General features: G+C 44.8%; 1 protein-coding gene across 2 annotated transcripts in view; it reads right to left on the bottom strand.

Annotated features, from left to right (window-relative positions):
* Nucleotides 1–201: 201 nt before the first annotated feature.
* dnajb14 (DnaJ heat shock protein family (Hsp40) member B14) overlaps nt 202–14,271 on the bottom strand; it is a 43,648-nt gene continuing 29,578 nt past the window's right edge. Inside the window, exons 5-8 of one of the 2 annotated variants that reach the window (XM_055641111.1) lie at nt 11,661–11,761; nt 6,932–7,041; nt 5,588–5,760; nt 202–3,705 (exon numbers count right to left, since the gene is read on the bottom strand). In XM_055641111.1, coding sequence (XP_055497086.1) covers nt 3,581–3,705; nt 5,588–5,760; nt 6,932–7,041; nt 11,661–11,761 — 509 coding nt within the window. In that variant the 3' untranslated portion in view covers nt 202–3,580. The remainder of the gene's footprint in view (nt 3,706–5,587; nt 5,761–6,931; nt 7,042–11,660; nt 11,762–14,271) is intronic. The other variant, XM_055641119.1, reaches the window with a different exon arrangement.

The following is a 14,271-nucleotide window of genomic DNA, read 5'->3' as shown; positions in this document are numbered from 1 at the left end:
AATTCCCTCGAAACCTTTGGTATATATGTAACAATAACCTTTCCAATCCATCTTACAATAATCAGCGTCAGGACTTTCAAGGTCATCTGTATCACCATTACCTCTGTAACAAAGTTAAAAACATCTAATATTGAGGATAATGATGACACAAATCTGTCTGTTCATAGGAAGCAACAAAATGAGTCCATACTCAAAGCCATCCAGATCACACACTTTAAAATAACTTTTATTTGATGCAGGTTAAAGAGAGATACATTAAATACATATATATATTACAATCAACAATTCAAATGTGCAATTAAAATCTCAGCCATTTCTACTGGTTTCTGTCTGACTGGGATTATCTTCAGAACTATATCTTCACAATTTTTAATGATTCTAGGGTAGATTCAGAATTGGTTAATCCTTAGAAGCCAGGAGGAATAAGTTGGTCTTATTGTGAGTGAGGTACACAGCAAGGTGTGGTGCTTAAGCTCAGGTAGCTACAGAATCAGATGGTTGAAGGGACCAGTTGTAATGTGTCCGTGATGACCAATGTTAGAGGTGGAAGCTCTTGGCTCTCCACATTACAAAGCAAGAGTTTGCCGTGAGGCTCTATACGGATAGCAACATGACAAATGCCTAGTTTTGTGGCAGATGGAATAATATGAATGTTACCAATTTTACCATTATTTATTATTAAACGATAAGGCTGGGAGCATGGAGTATGCAGAGGGAGCTCAGTCCAGGTATAAATTTAGCAAATTCAGCCATGATCACAATGAATGGCGGTGCTGGCTCGAAGGGCAAAATGGCCTCCTCCTGCACCTATTTTCTATGTTTCTATACAAAAGACCACAGAAGCAAAATAACAAACAGTTGAGGAACTGAGCAGGTCAGGCAGCATCTGTGGAGGCAGAGGGTTGATCGACGTTTCGGGTCATGACCCTGCATCAAATTGATATCCATGGATAGCAATTAAAAGTCCATGGATGTTTCCACTTTTACATGTAAGAAATTATATAGCAAGAATAAAGAGACTGTAGATGCTGGAATCTTGAGCAAAACACAGTGCTTGAATAACAGGGTTAAGGCAGAGCCTGTGGAGCGAATGGACGGGCAAAATTTTGGGTCAGGACCCATTTTCAGACTCACTCAGACATTTGAGGTCAGGACTCTTCCTCAATGTCTAAAATGTCACAAGTCCATTCCCATCCACAGATGCTGCCTGAACTACTGAGTTCCTCCAGCACTTTCTTTCAAATAAAGAAATCGACTGCAATCATATCCTCCCGACAAGAACTCAACCTACTTGCCTCAGGAGGGACTGTGATGGAGTTTGGTTTGAGGGAATTCCCTCCAAGAGTAACTATTTCACAAGAGCTCCAGTTTCTGTAAAGGACTTGGACCGATTTCTGCAACTCCCCTTCCCAAGGCATTTCCCCCATCCCTCAATCAAATTGGACTGATGAAGGGTCCTTGCGTTTTACTTTTAGACTTTAAAGATACAGCATGGAAACAGGCCCTTCAGCCCATCGAGTCCACACGGACCAGCGATCACCAAGACAATAATTCAATCCTACATACTTGGGTCAATTTATAGAAGCCAGTTGAACTACAAACCTGCACATCTTTGGAATATGGGCAGAAACCAGGGCACCCAGGGAAAACCCACGTGATCGCAGGGAGAACGTGCAAAATCCACACAGACAGCACCCGTAGTAAACCCGTGTCTCTGGCGCTGTGGGGCAGCAACTCTAGCTGTGCCACTGTGCCGACCTATAAAGTCATCTATCCATTTCCTTCCACAGATGCTGCCTGACCTGCTGAGTTCCTCCAACACTGTTTTGCTCAAGATTCCAGCATCTGCAGTTCATTGCGTCTCGCCCACCCCTCCCGTTGTTAAGAATGAGCCGTGAGACTGGATCTACATTCCCTGGAGATTGGAAGCGATCTCACCACCTCATTAAACATGAGAGGTCTTCGGCAGTGTCTATGAGATGTTTCTTCTGGGGAGAATAGAACGAGTGGATGTAAGAGACTCAAAGTAAAAGAGCAGGAGTGAAGTGAGGAGGTATTTAGTTATTCAATTATTGTGCATATACGTGAGGTCAATGGAGTCAGGGCACCACGGTAATCTCTAGCTCTGAAGACATGGAGACTAGTCCAAGCGCAGGTAGCAGATCAGGCACAATCTCACTGACCAATGGAGTAGACTCCATGGGCTGACCAACCTACTGTATTTATCACCACCTTTGGCTATGTTTGTTGTCAAAATGGAAATATCTTCCAGGCTTTAACTGTGCGTGAACAGGGTGTAAAATTCAGAGAGAAACAAGGAACTGCAGATGCGGGAATTTTAAGCAAAACACAAAGCGTTGGAGTAACTCGGTATGTCAGGCAGCAAAACTGGAGAACGTAGATAGGCGTTGATTCGGGTCAGGAGCATTCTTCAGACTGGAGAAGGGTCACGACCCAAACTCACCTATCCATGTTGTTCAGGAATGCTGCCTAAACCACTGAGTTACTCCAGCACTTTGTGTTTTGCTCAAGATGTAAAAATTCTACAGGTGCTGACAGCTCACAGAATGTCCGAGTTATGCAGATACTGGGAGGTGTGCAAATATACCAGCTGGAGGTAAATACAATAGAGGGGAGAGGGGGCAGTCCTATTTTATCATTGTGGGAAGCATTTGGTGCCCCCTCTCCCTTCAAGCATCTTGCCCAATCACCCCCAGCATTCTGCACAAGTTTTCTTCTTAATTGTTTTTTATATACAAATGTTGTTATCTTTAAACACGGCTCAACAGAAACAGAGGCAGCTCTCGAGAATACATCACAACTGTACAATATTCACAGTTCAAGGAGGCCTATGCACAACTATACATGCAACAGTGGACATCATTCCCCCAAGAACATCTACATAATCCTTAATATAAGGAATATGCCATTATAAATCACCTCACTGCTTAAGTGATAGAAGTGGTCAATGAATATGCCTTGCCAAAACAAATCTCAAATCGAGTCTCAAAAAAGAAAAAAAGGGATTAATTTATAATTTCAGAACATGATGATCACGGAATGCATTAAAGTTCATCTCGAGAATGTGCTGGAATTGGGTTAGTTTGTCAAGAGACACTAAAATCCTTCAAAAGTACAAAATCTAAATCAAAAGAGTCAAGAAGGTCTTTTCGACGACAGACAGCTACACATTGCGTTTATTAGCTCGTTGGGGGTGCGTCGACTCCCAATTGTGTGATCAACACAAACAGGCAGTGGAATTAAAAAATGGACAGCCAACGCGCATCAAACCTGCGATATTAGCCGGAATTATCTGTTTTCTCTATAGTCATGTGCTTTTTTAAAAAGCTAATCTAAAATTCACTGTATTGTATACAATAAAGTGACAGGAACATGCGCACACAGCCAGCACAAAGTGCTCTGGCCATCAACAGATCTCAACCGTAATCAGTCCAAGGGGGCCGGGCTCTCAAAGTTATAAGACTTAAAGATTTATTTTCTTTTTAAAATAATAATAAATTGAAATGTCTCCCTGTACAATATAACATTTAAATTAAAAGGTGAGATCTGGTCAGCTGGATCAGCCCCCTCGATACAGTTCATTTAGTCTCGCTAGTTTCTCACAACTTTCCATCCTCATCAGCTCAGCTTTCTTTCGAAGGCGAACATCGCGATACACCTTGGCAGCGTAAAAATAGTCATTTCCTGTCAGAGAAAGAAAGAAAACGTGAAATTAGTACACGGGCCAGCTACTTCGGCAGAAAATTGAGGCGATTTGGGAGGCGTTACAAGTGAAACGGTTCACGGATCTGACTAGTAGAACAGAAAAAGGCTCACTCATCTGTTTAGTTGCAAATCAGTTTCATTGGTAAGAGAGAACAAAAACAATACTAGTCTCGGTATAGGCGGTTATAGTTTTACAGCTGCACACGTCTCTCTCTCTCTCCATCCGCGGCGCTGATCGAGACTCAGCCCGTCGGTGAACCTTTCTAGTACATAAACCTGAACTGACCTGGCTTACTGGCGCCTGCCTTTATACAGGTGAGAAATCAGCTGTTGAAATAACCGCCAGTAAGTCCTGGCCAATAGCGCTGATCCAAAATACAAACTATAACAAATGGCCGCGGACTAGCAAGCCCCCCAGCAAGCCCCCACCCTTTGGGAACAAAGCGCTATCAGCCGCAGACAGGCGCGTAAAGCAATACACAGCGCTACAAACTTGGCGCATAAAGCGATACACACTGCGCTGCTTGTTTAGCACGCAAAGGTTTAAACAGAGCGCCGTCGGCTTAACGCGTGGGAATCTAAACAAATAGCTGTCGGCTGCAGCGCTATGGGTTCTCAACATAGCGCGACCAGCCAGTGCTATAGGTCACAGACTGTTTGGGAAAATTCTCGTATAACAGGCGGCACAATAGCGCAAGCAGTAGCGTTGCTGACTTACAGCGTAGGAAGGAACTGCAGATGCGGTTTATACTGAAGATAGACACAAAAAGCTGGAGTAACTCAGCGGGTCAGACAGCATGTCTGGAGAAAAGAAATAGGTGATGTTTCGAGTCGGAACCATTCCTCAGACAGGTGAAGGGTTCCCACCTGAGACGTCACTTATTCCTTTTCTCTAGAAATGCTGCCTACTCCAACATTTTGTCACTAGATTTGAGGTGAGGAGAGGGGGTGCAGGGGGATAGAGGGAGAGAACAGGGGAGGGGAGAGGGAGGGAAAAGTGGGGGAGGTGAGGGAGGGGAGGAGGGCAATGGAGAGGTGAGGAGAGAGTGGGATAGGGAGGAGGTGAGGAGCAGGGGGAGAGAGTGAGGAGGGGAGTAGAGAGGGGTTACGGAGGGTGGGACTGAGGGTTAGGGGAAAGGAGAGGGAGGGAGTGGGAGAGGGGAAAGAAGAGGCAGGGTGAAGAGGAGGGGGAGCGAGTGCTAGGGGATGAGGGAATGGAGGAGGATAGGGGTAGGAAGAAGGATGGCGAGGCGCAGTTGGGGGAGGGTTGCCGTGACTCGCGTCACAACGGGAACCCCTGTGCAGTTGGGGGCTATGGGTCAGTGGTGGAATATTGCCTTGGGGGACGGGCTCCTGGTCTAGTGAATATTAAATCTGCTGATCCTCGGCTCTCCCCCAGCACCAGCAGGTTGGGATCATCAACTCACCTGGATTCCAGGCCCAGTTTTAGATCGAGAACCTGAAGGGTCCCGACCCGAAACGTCCCCTATCCATGCTCTCCAGAGATGCTGCCTGACCCTCTGAGTTACTCCAGCGCTTTGTGTCCTTTCATGCAATAACCCGCATCCGCAGTTCTTTGTTTCTACTACTTATGCAATGATAACTCGGTTAGAGTGTACAATTGGCAATAATTACACCATTCCCCCCCCCCCCTCCCCCACAGCCTGTATGTCCCCCATCATCCTTGAACATGTAAATAAATGCAAACACAAAGTGCTAGAGAAACTAAGCGGCTCAGCCAGCTTCTGTGGAGGGAATGGACAGACGATGTTTCGGGTCGGGACCCTACTTCAGACTGATGAGTTCAGAAGAAGGGTGATAAAGGACTGAAATTTCAGAAAGTCGAGTTCAAGCAACTTACTCTCCTGCCGTTCCTTCCAGCAGTTATTTCGAAGATTAGTTATATAATCATCTTCAACGCTTTTTTCCACTTTTTGTAACGCCACACCTGTATACTCTTTATCAAAGTCTTTGTTGACAAAATAAACCACTTTAAGGTTGATGCTTTGCTTCTTTAATGTGTGTCCCACGGCACTGTAGAAACAAGAGATTGTTATTGAATTTTAATAAAAGGCCTGATCAATTTATATAAACAATTTGCATGAGAATGGAAATAGAGTTCTTGACTACGTGAATTAAAGAACATGCAAGTTCTTGAGTCATAGGAGCAGAAATAGGACATTCAGCCCAAAGAGTCTACCCGCCAATCATGGCTTTCCCTCTCAACCCTATTCTTCTGTCTTCTCCTATACCACCCAATACCCTTACTAATCAAGAATTTATTCATCTCCGGCTTAAAAATACACAATGACTTGGCCTCCACAGCTGTCTGTGGCAATGAATTCCACAGATTCACCATCCTCCTCGTCTCCTTTCTAAAGGTACATCCTTTTATTCTGAGGCAGTGTCCTCTGGTCCTAGACTCTCCAACTAGTGGAAACATTCTCTCCACATCCACTCTATCCAGGCCTTTCACGAATAATAAACCAGAAATATCAATTGCAATATACAGCATCGAAACAGGCCCTTCAACCCACGGAGTCCACACCGATCATCGATCACCCATTTACACTAGTTCTATGCTATCCCACTTTCCAATCCACTTCCTACGCATTAGGGACAATTTACAGGGGGTCAATTAACCTACAAACCTGGGATACGGGAGAAAACTGTAGAACCCAGAGGAAACCCACACGGTCACAGGTAGAACTTACAAACTACACACCGAGGCAGCAGCTCTACCAGCTGCAGCACTGAGTTGCCCCTAATCAGTAAACTAATAATAGTAAAATAAACAATCAATAAACCAATAACAACCAACATTTTATGCAATAACTAGGGCGGCTCAGAACTGCTAGAGACTAGGGTTAGTTCCTGACTATGCGCGCTGTCTGTGCGGAGTTGGCACGTTCTTCCTTTGACCGCGTGGGTTTCCGCAGTGTTCCAGTGTCCTCCACATCCCAAAGAGGTGTGGGTTTGCGGGTTAATTGGCCTCTGTAAATTGCCCCTAGTGTGTAGGATGTAAAACTGGAATAACAGAGAACTAGTGTGAACGGGTCATGACTGGTTATCATGGGCTCAGTGGGCCAAAGGACCCGTTTCCTCGCTGCATCTCTAAGCTGCAAAAAAAAGCGAAACCTATAATTTGGTCTTGGTACAGTTCTCGACTGCGTGAAGAACAGGAGAAAATGTCAGTAATACTCACGCTCGATAGTAGAGGCTGTACGGTGGAGAAGATACCATCAACTGGCTTAAAACAGACACCAATATCAAAACAATTATAGGAAGCAACTGTAAAAACATTGAAAATCCTCCCTGGAAAATACAAGGGGAAAAAAAAATAAAATAAAAAATCAATTTCTTTAATTCAGCTCCAATGAGAATTTGAAAAAGTTCTTTCTCAATCGTTGAAACTACGTTTGGTCAGAAACTGAAGCAATCTCTGGCAGGGAGTATTTTCTCTACATTACATCATTAACTGAGAGATGTGGCTGCGGTCATTTAAAGATCCATAGGTATTTCATGGCAAAAAGAAAAATAGACCGAGCTATTGAGTAGAGCACTGTGTTTATAAACCTGTTGTGCTGCTGCTTTAGACTTTAGTGATACAACACGGAAACAGGCTCTCCAGCCCACCAAGTCCACACCGACCAGCGATCACCCCATACGCTAGCACAATCCTACACACCAAGGACAATTTAACATTTTTACTGATGCCAGTTAACCTGCAGGTACACAAAAATGCTGGAGAAACTCAGCGGGTGCAGCAGCATCTATGGAGCTTCAGAACGGTTTCGGCCCGAAACGTTGCTCCATAGACGCTGCTGCACCCGCTGAGTTTCTCCAGCATTTTTGTGTACCTTCGATTTTCCAGCATCTGCAGTTCCTTCTTTAACAACCAGTTAACCTACAAACCTGCATGTCTTTGGAGTGCAAGAGGAAACCAGAGAAACCCCATGCAGTCACAGGCAATCTTTGGTCACAGGGAGGACATACAAACCATACAAACAGCACCCGTAGTCAGGTTCAAACCTGGGTCACTGGCGCTGCAAGGCAGCAACTCTACCGCTGCGTGAAGTAAGAATTTAATTGTTCAGTTTCAGGACATATGACAATAAAACACTCTTGGGTCTTGGTAAAGAAGGTGTTCAAAGGCAGGGCTAAAAACAAAGTGCTGGAGAAACTTAGCGAGTCAGGCAGTATTTGTCGAGGGAATGGACATGCATTTCTTTGTCTCTGTACTGTACACTGACAATGACAAGTAAAATTGAATCTGAATCTGAATCTGAATGGACAGACGATGTTTCAAGTTGGGACGCTTCTTCAGACCGATAATTTTGTTTTTATTTATTGCTCAAGATAGGGTAGACATTCAGAACCTTTCTCCATAGGATGGAGGTGGCAAAGACTAGCGGACATACAGTGCCCTCCATAATGTTTGGCAAAGACCCGTCACTTATTTATTTGCCTCTGTACTCCAATTGGAGATTTGTAATAGAAAACAAATAAAATTAAAAAATCACACGCAGTTAAAGTGCACATTGTCAGATTTTAATAAAGGCCATTTTTATACATTTTGTTTCACCATGTAAAAATTACATTGGTGTTTATACATAGTCCCCCCATTTCAGGGCACCATAATGTTTGGGACACAGCAATTGCATGTAAATGAAAGTAGTCATGTTTAGTATTTTGTTGCATATCCTTTGCATGCAATGACTGCTTGAATTCTGCGGTTCATGGACATCACCAGTTGCTGGATGTCTTCTCTGGTGATGCTCTGCCAGGCCTGTATTGCAAGCTATCTTTAGCATGCTTGTTTTGGGGGCTAGTCCCCTTCAGTTTTCTCTTCCGCATATAAAAGGCATGCTCAATTGGGTTCAGATCGGGTGATTATTGACCATTTTTTAGCTTTGAAAAACTCCTTTGTTGCTTTAGCAGTATGTTAGGGATCATGGTCTTGCTGTAGAATGAACCGTCAGCCAAAGAGTTTTGAGGTATTTGTTTGAACTCGAGTAGATAGGATGTGTCTATACATTTCAAAATTTATTGTGCTACTACCATCAGCAGTTGCATCATCAATGAAGATAAATGAGCCAGTACCTTCAGCAGCCATACATACCAAGGACATAACACCCCCACCACCGTGTTTCACAGATGAGGTGGTATGCTTTGGATCTTGAGCAGTTCCTTCTCTCCTCCAAACTTTGTTCTTGCCATCACTCTAATATGTTAATCTTTTGTTTCATCTGTCAACAAGACCTTTTTCCAGAATTGTAGTTGCTCTTTTAAGTACTTCTTGGCAAACTGTAACCCGGCCTTCCTATTTTTGCAGCTAACCAGTGGTTTGCATCTTGCAGTGTAACCTCTGTATTTCTGTTCATGAAGTCTTCTGCAGACAGTGGTCATTGACAAATCCACACCTGACTCCTGAAGAGTGTTTCTGATCTGTTGGACAGGTGTTTGGGGATTTTTCTTTATTATAGAGATAATTCTTCTGTCATCAGCTGTGGAGGTCTTCCTTGGCCTGCCAGTCCCTTTGCGATTAGTAAGTTCACCAGTGCTCTCTTCTTAATGATGTTCCAGTCGATTTTGGTAAGCTTAAGGTTTGGCTGATGTCTCTAACAGTATTATTCTTGCTTCTCAGTCTCATAATGGCTTCTTTGACTTTCATTGGCACAAATTTGATCCTCGTGTTGATAAACAGCAATAAAAGTTTCCAAAAGTAAAAATGCCCTTTAATAAAATCTGACAATGTGCACTTTAACCACATGTGATTTTTTTCCCTTCTATTACAAATCTCAAATTGTGGAGTACAGAAGCAAATAAATAAATGATGGGTCTTTGTCCCAAACATTATGGAGAACACTATAGCATGAAAGGATATAGTTGTGCAGCAGTAGAGTTGCTCCCTGATAGCTCCAAAGACCTGGTTTCAATTCTAACTACGGGTGCTGTATGTACAGAGTTTGTACGGTCTCCCTCTGGCCGTGGGTTTTCTCCGGGTGCTCCGGTTTTCTCCCACACGCCAAAAACACAGATTTGTAGGTTAATTGGCTTTGTTAAGTTGCAAAATTCTCCCGAGTGTTAGTGTACGGGGTAATCACTGGTCAGCGCAGACTCGGTGGGCTGAAGGGTCTGATTCCTCTATCTCGTAGGTCTAAAGATACAAAGTACTGGAGTAATTCAGAGGGTCAGATACAAAGTACTGGAGTAATTCAGAGGGTCAGGCAACGTTTCGGGCCAAAACTCTTCTTCAGACTGAGTTTCAGCTTCACCATAAATGCTGGAGAAACTCAGCGGGTGCAGCAGCATCTATGGAGCGAAGGAAATAGGCAACGTTTCGGGCCAGGGGTTGTGGTGGATGCAGATAAGATATTGGTTGTTTCAAATAGTCTTTTAAAGGCACATGGATATGCAGGGAATGGCTTATGTGCTGGCAAATACAAGTTGGTCTTGGCATCATGTGCAGCACAAACATTGTGGGCCAAAGGGCCTGTTCCTGTGCTTTACCGTTCTCTGCAACTAATTTGGCTTTTAGAACACGTGCAGGCAAAGGAGATTATATTATAGCATTGCAGTGGGTAGAGTTGCTGCCTTACAGCACCAGAGACAGAGGTTTGATCCTGACTATGGGTGCTGCCTGTACGGAGTTTGTACGTTCTCCCTGTGAACACGTGGGTTTTCTCTGGGTGCTTCGGTTTCCTCCCACACCCCAAAGACGTGCAGAATTGTGGGTTAATTATTGCCCTGGTGTGTAGAATATAACTAGTGCAAGGGTGATCGTTAGTTGGCATGGACTCAGTGGGCTGAAGGGCCTGTTTCCACACTGCATTTCTAAATTAAGCTAATTAAAACAAAACCAGGCATCATGTTCAATACAGACATTGCGGGGCAAAGGGCCCGTTCCTGTGCTGTACAATTCTGTTATTTCAGCATCTGCAGTTTCCAATGGAAAATTGTTAGTTAATTTCAAGGAGCTTTTTGCAATTAGAATGAGATTTGGAGCGGTTCAGAAAAGCAATTACAAAACTCGGGTCCTCAACAACCCACGGTACTGTTGCCAACATTTTGAAAGAAATTGAAAAAGATAAGGGTTGTGCAAGAGAATGAACCCTGGGGGGGGCAGTGAACATCAGGTGTGAAGTGTAGAACAAGAATGGGGAAAAAAGACAAATAAAATGTTGCCAGGTCTGCTCAATGATCACAAAGGCAACGAGTGCAATCATAGAGAAAGCCCGTTAATGCCTCCAATTACTCAGATATTGAGGATTTGTCAATGAGTAATCTATCAAATGTCTACACCTGTACGAGAACACACTGGCTGGTTACATCACTGCTTGATTTGGCAACTCAAACACCCAGGAACAAAGTGATCTAGAGAGGCAGATGCTGCCCAGTCCATCACGAGTACGGACCTCCCCATCGTCGAAGCAATCTACAGGATTAAAACAGCAGCCAGCATCAGAGACCCTGGCCACGCTCTCACCTCGCTGCTTCCATCGAGAAGGTGGTACAGGAGCCTGACCTCCAGGCTCAAGAACAGTTTCTCCCCAGCAACCATCAGGCTCTTGAACACTGCACAACAGTAATCTCAGCAACTGTGAACAACGGCTGGTCTTTAGATGCACTTGGTGCTGGTGGGACTGGACCCCACACGTCGCAGTTACCCGCCTGCACTACTCGCAAGCAGCCGTGCATCCACCCGTGTCCCAGCAGTACTGCTGCAGTCTAGGATGCACGAGGAGCAGCTGATTTTGAAGGTGCACCCTCAGAATGCCCCGGTGCCCTCTGCAGCAAACTAGGCTCAACAAATATGTTCAATGCAATCTTAAACTCCTCAACAAAATCTACTTGTCTTAAGGCAAGAGGATCAAATACCAGGGTTTTAGTAGGTACCCGAGAGAGAGGGGGGAGGAAGGGAAGCAGTGTACCTGATGACTTACGTCTGTTCTCTCGTCATCCCTTTCGGTTCTGTGGTACGTGTGCTGCGTTGTAAATCTTGTCCTTCCGTTGGAGTAGGTCTGTGTACTACCTGAAATGGAGCAGCAGGTGAAAGAGAGAACCAGTACCTCACCCACGTCCCACAGACCCTGGGACAGAACAATGCATCAGAAATTATCCAAGCCCATTCTAAAATCATCCAGACACAAGTGGTGCAGTGGGAAGAGCTTCTGCCTCATAACTTCAGGTTCGAGCCTGACCTTGGGTGCTCTCTGTGTGGAGTTTACACGTTCTCCCTGTGATCACCTGGGTTTCCTCTGGCTTTTCCAGTTTCCTCCCACATCCTAAAGACATGCAGGTTCGAAGGTTAATTGGCTTCTGTAAATGACCTCTAGTGTGTAGTGAGTGGAGGAGAAAGTCTATTATAGGGCAAATCGTATTTTCCACCACCACCCGTTGCAAGATGTTCCAGCATTTATACAGCTTGGAACAGCCCCTTCTGCCCACATCATCCATGTTTTATAACTGACCTACTCTACCTTGCCCGTGTTTGGCTCATTTCCCCTAAACCTTTACTATCCACATACCCATCTAAACATCTTAAAAGTTGCCATTGTACCCAACTCTACAGCTTTGCCTGGCAGCCCATTCCACACACTCACCACCCTCACAATAAAGACATGAACCCTTGGGTCTCCTTTATATCAATGGTGCTTTATCTGACACATATACAAATGCAGAGTGAAATTCTTTGTGCATATATTACACATGCAAGCGCCGCCATTCTACAAAGTCCAAAGTTGGCCCACGCCCTCGATGTACTGGAGCAGTTCCTGTGAACCAACGTCCCTCTACTCCCCTCACCCACCCATCTTTGTGTCCTGGGGGCACCTCCTGCAGCTGACCTGGAGGCGTTACCCCGGTTCACCCTCCTACCGATCCAGTCCTAGCACCTGTCATCTGCAGCTCCATCCCAAGCGCCGACAAACGAGCCTCCAGACGGGTTACCGATCCCTCCGATCAACTTTGTACCTTGCTCCTCTCAACTTAAACCCGTGCCCTCTAGCTCTGGACTCTTCTACTCTGGAGGGAAAGACCAAGCATTCACTCCGACCCAAATGCCTCATGGTTTATAAACCTCTATAAAATCTCCCGTCAGCCTCCTATGCTCCAGGGATAAAGGTCCCAGACTCTCCTTACAACTCAGCTCCTCCATTCCTCCCTTGTAGTGACTCCATCTACACTTCACACTGCCTCGGCAAGGCACCAGCATAATCAAGGACCAGACTCACCCAGTCACTCTCTCTTCACCCCTCCCCCATCAGGCAAGAGATACAGAAGGGTGATTAGTATGGGTGCCGGGGTTATGGGGAGAGGGCAGGAGAATGGGGTTGAGAGGGTAAGATAGATCAGCCATAATTAAAAGGTGGAGTAGACTTGATGGGCAAATAGTTTAATTCTGCTCCGAGAACTAATGAAGAAGCGTGAAAAAACATACCTCCCGATTCAGGGACAGTTTCTTCCCAGCTGTCATCAGGTAACTAAACCATCCCATCACCAACTAGGAAGCAGTTCTGATCTCCCATCTACCTTATTGGAGACCCTCGGACTATCTTTAATTGGACTTTACCTTGCACTGAACATTAGTCCCTTTATCCTGTGATTGGAGAGCTTGCAACAACACTGTGCCTCGGTGCACTTGACTATAAACTAAACAAATCAAAACAATGTCCTCTAAAATGGTCTCACCAATATCTTGTATAGCTGTGACATGATATCCCAACTTCTGTACACAATGCCCTTAGTTTGAAGGGAAGCGTAACAAACGCCTTCTTCAACCCCATCCACACTTCACACTGCCTTGGAAAAGCAGCCATCACAATCAAAGGTTTATCCCACCCCCGTCATTCCTTCTTCTTCCCGCTCCCGTCCGACAGAAGATACTGAAGCTTGAAAGCGTGCAGCACCAGACTCAGGAACAGTTTCTTCACCTCTGCTATCAGGCTTCTGCACGGTCCTTTCAAAAGCTAAGGTACTGTCGGATTGACGTCTACCCCATTGCAGACATTGGACTTTATCTATGGAACTGATGCGTTGCAATGCTGAGAACGATGTTCTGCACTCTGTATCTTCCTCTTTGCTCTACCTATTGTACTTGAGTTTGACTTGATTGTATTTATGTCTAGTATTATCAGATCTGCTTGGATACCATGCAAAACACTGTACCTCAGTACAAGTACAATAATAAACCTAAATCTATTCTGTGTCAACATTTGTAAATGAAAACCCACATATAGGTAACCATTCCAGTAAAACTTTTTCCCAAAAAGGACACAAAGTGCAAGAGTAACTTAACGGGTCAGGCAGCATCTCTGGAGAACATGGACATGTGACGTTTCAGGGCGGGACCCTTCCTCAGACTGCCTCACTGATCAATGTTCTCCAGAGATGCATCTGACCTGCTGAGTTACTCCAGCACTTTGTATATATATTTTTTTGTAAACCATCATCTGCAGTTCCCCGTTTCTCCAAGTTTGTCCAAGCTCTCGTTATAGCTAACACCCTCTAATCCAGGCAGCATTCTGATAATCCTCAACCAGA

This window comes from Leucoraja erinacea, chromosome 1 (assembly GCF_028641065.1).
Source record: "Leucoraja erinacea ecotype New England chromosome 1, Leri_hhj_1, whole genome shotgun sequence".
Taxonomy (NCBI): Eukaryota; Metazoa; Chordata; class Chondrichthyes; order Rajiformes; family Rajidae; genus Leucoraja; species Leucoraja erinaceus.
The sequence above is the reverse complement of the archived record's forward strand: the minus strand, read 5'-3'. Positions and strand labels throughout refer to the sequence as shown.